Consider the following 2,574-nt stretch of genomic DNA (forward strand, 5'->3'; position numbering starts at 1 on the left):
TAAGAAACACCAGGGGCTGAAGAGATGCTCAGCAGTCAAGAGCGTCTTCTGCTTTTATAGAGAATAGGAGGTTCTGTTCCCAGCATGCTCATCCGGCAGCTCACAACTGCCTGTAATTCCTGCTCCAAAGGATCAATGCCCTGGCTTCCTCGGGCGCTCCACCCACTCCCACAAGCACACACATGTACATAATTAAAAATAAATCTCTAAAAAAGAAACCAGTATTTCATGTTGAATTAGTCCTTTTCATCAGAGGATACTGAGGGACCTACACACAGTACTTGCCACTAGCTTTATTAATGAGGTAACTGTGACTCTCAACCTGCTTTATATAAAGGTGGCCTTAGAGAAAGAACATTGGCTGTTAGTGAGGGACTTAGGCAGAAACCCAAATTTCTGAATGGAAAGAGGGCAACATAGAAACCCGTCTAAACCCAGTCCCCACATAATGCACCCCATTCAGGCCTTCTGACACCTGAGTGACGGGGACTCTAGCTCCTTGCCCTGACTGATGCCTAGTCTCACACAGACTTCAGACATCAACCAAATTCTAATGTTGGAATACAGAAGCTAAAATTGGAAGAGAGCCTTACTCCAGCTTCTGCAAGCCGGCATTATTTCTTACTAGATCAAGGACCTTGTTAAAATGGACATCTTCTTAAATAAATGGAACTTAAATGGCAATGAGTTCTCAATACAAAACGCCCTACTCAAGCCAAGTCAATCTCTTTAGAATTTTCCCAACAGTCACAATTTATAAAACACATAAGCCAAGCCCAATAAATCAAGTAAACAGCATTGCCTAATGGTGGCTTAAGTATAGAACAAGGCAAGCCAGAAAGGTTCAATTAAGTAAATGCTGTATATAAGTCTAGCTTTGGTGAGGTCAATATGATATATTGGACTATTCTAATATAAAGCCAAATAAAAGAAGATAGTTTCATGATTAAATAAAATAAAGCTAAAAACAGAATAAAATGAATACTTTAGGAAAATGTAATTGATTTGAAAAGAAAATCCTAGAACAAATAAGAGTTTGTAGTTATACTGTGATCAACAGAAACTTTTGAATTAGAACATAGTGAGGGGGAAATGAAAATAGAAACAAAAGGAATGGCATTCTCTAAACAATTAGAGGATGCTAGTATAGTAATAATTTTAAATCCTAAATTGATTTCAGATAATCTGTATGCAGCAAAAACAGATCCTACACATGGAATGTGGTTGCCATGGTGATATTAAGCTATTAAAGGTATATATGATTTAGAAACAATTGGATAAAAAGTGGAAAATGCATCTAACCTCACAGAGGTCTTGTCTACAGCTGTAAAATGATAACATTTCCGGTTATCTGGGTGATTTAATGTACTCATATTCTTCCTGTGAATGTTTGATCCCGCCCCATCCGTTGTGTATCACTGCAGTAGGAAGAGAGGCACAGCAGTTACAAACAGCCCGTTAGAATAGAACTACCGTGTGCACAGACAATGCCACACCTATGGGCTCGTCTGTAATGGCTACGCTGTCAAGCCAATCCTGATTCACTTTTTTCTCCTAGTATTATTTGATAAATATTCGCTTTGCTATTTTCTTTTTTTTTTTTTTTTTTTAAGGCTTGTTGTTTTATTTTAATGACTGATCCACGCGAGGCCACAGCCAAGCCACTATGTACAGACATGAGGGAAGCTTCATTTCTTGGTCTCTTCCTCCTTGGACAGAGTCTTGATGATCTCCTCCTTCTTGGCCTGGAGGCGCTCCTCCCGACGCTTCCGTGCTTCCTTGGTCTTAGACCTGCGAGCCTCAGCCTGGTCAGCCAGGAGCTTCTTGCGGGCCTTGTCTGCCTTCAGCTTGTGGATGTGCTCCATGAGAATCCGCTTGTTTTTGAATACATTCCCTTTGACCTTGAGGTACAGGCTATGATACATATGGAGGTCAATCTTCTTAGATTCACGATATCTCCTGAGGAGCCGGCGCAGGATCCTCATCATCCTCATCCTCCTCATCCTCCTCATCCAGGTCACCTTCTCGGGCATCCGAGCGTTGGCTGTACCCTTCCGCTTCCCTATGCCCATATGCCTGCCCTTCCGCCGGGCCAAAGTGTTCTTCCGGCATCGAGCCCGGGAATGGACCGTCACAGGCTTCCGGATGATCAGCCTATCTTTGATCAGCTTCCTGATTTGCTGACGGGAGTTGGCATTGGCGATTTCGTTGGTCTCATTGGGGTCCAACCAGACCTTCTTTTTGCCACAGCGGAGGACACTAGAGGCAAGCCTCTTCTGTAGCCTGAGCATACTCATGGCTGCGGACGCAGCAGCGAAAGGACCGCTTTGCTATTTTCTAGGAGAGGTAAAAAAAAAAAAAAAACTAGCTGATGGCCTTCTGGTGTTTCGGAAGCCAACACCGTAGGAAAAGTTTCAGTAGCGAAGTCTATTCACTGATGGGCTGTTTCTATGTGGGAAAATCGAGCACTGGTGAGTTCCAGCAGAGAAATGGATTTGTGCGATTTTTATGTCATCGTCTCTGTGGATGAATCTGTGGGCCGTTAGGGCTGGGGACGTGGCTCGATTTGTGGAG

General features: G+C 43.1%; 1 protein-coding gene across 1 annotated transcript; it reads right to left on the bottom strand.

The window, feature by feature from the left end:
• Window positions 1-1,615: 1,615 nt before the first annotated feature.
• LOC110559512 (large ribosomal subunit protein eL19-like) lies at window positions 1,616-2,319 on the bottom strand. The gene has a single exon (XM_060385840.1). It carries the CDS (start codon window positions 2,295-2,297, stop codon window positions 1,689-1,691), a length of 609 nt encoding a protein of 202 aa, XP_060241823.1. The 5' UTR covers window positions 2,298-2,319; the 3' UTR covers window positions 1,616-1,688.
• Between the last annotated feature and the right edge of the window lie 255 nt (window positions 2,320-2,574).

Source organism: Meriones unguiculatus, chromosome 6, assembly GCF_030254825.1.
Source record: "Meriones unguiculatus strain TT.TT164.6M chromosome 6, Bangor_MerUng_6.1, whole genome shotgun sequence".
NCBI classification, from domain to species: Eukaryota; Metazoa; Chordata; class Mammalia; order Rodentia; family Muridae; genus Meriones; species Meriones unguiculatus.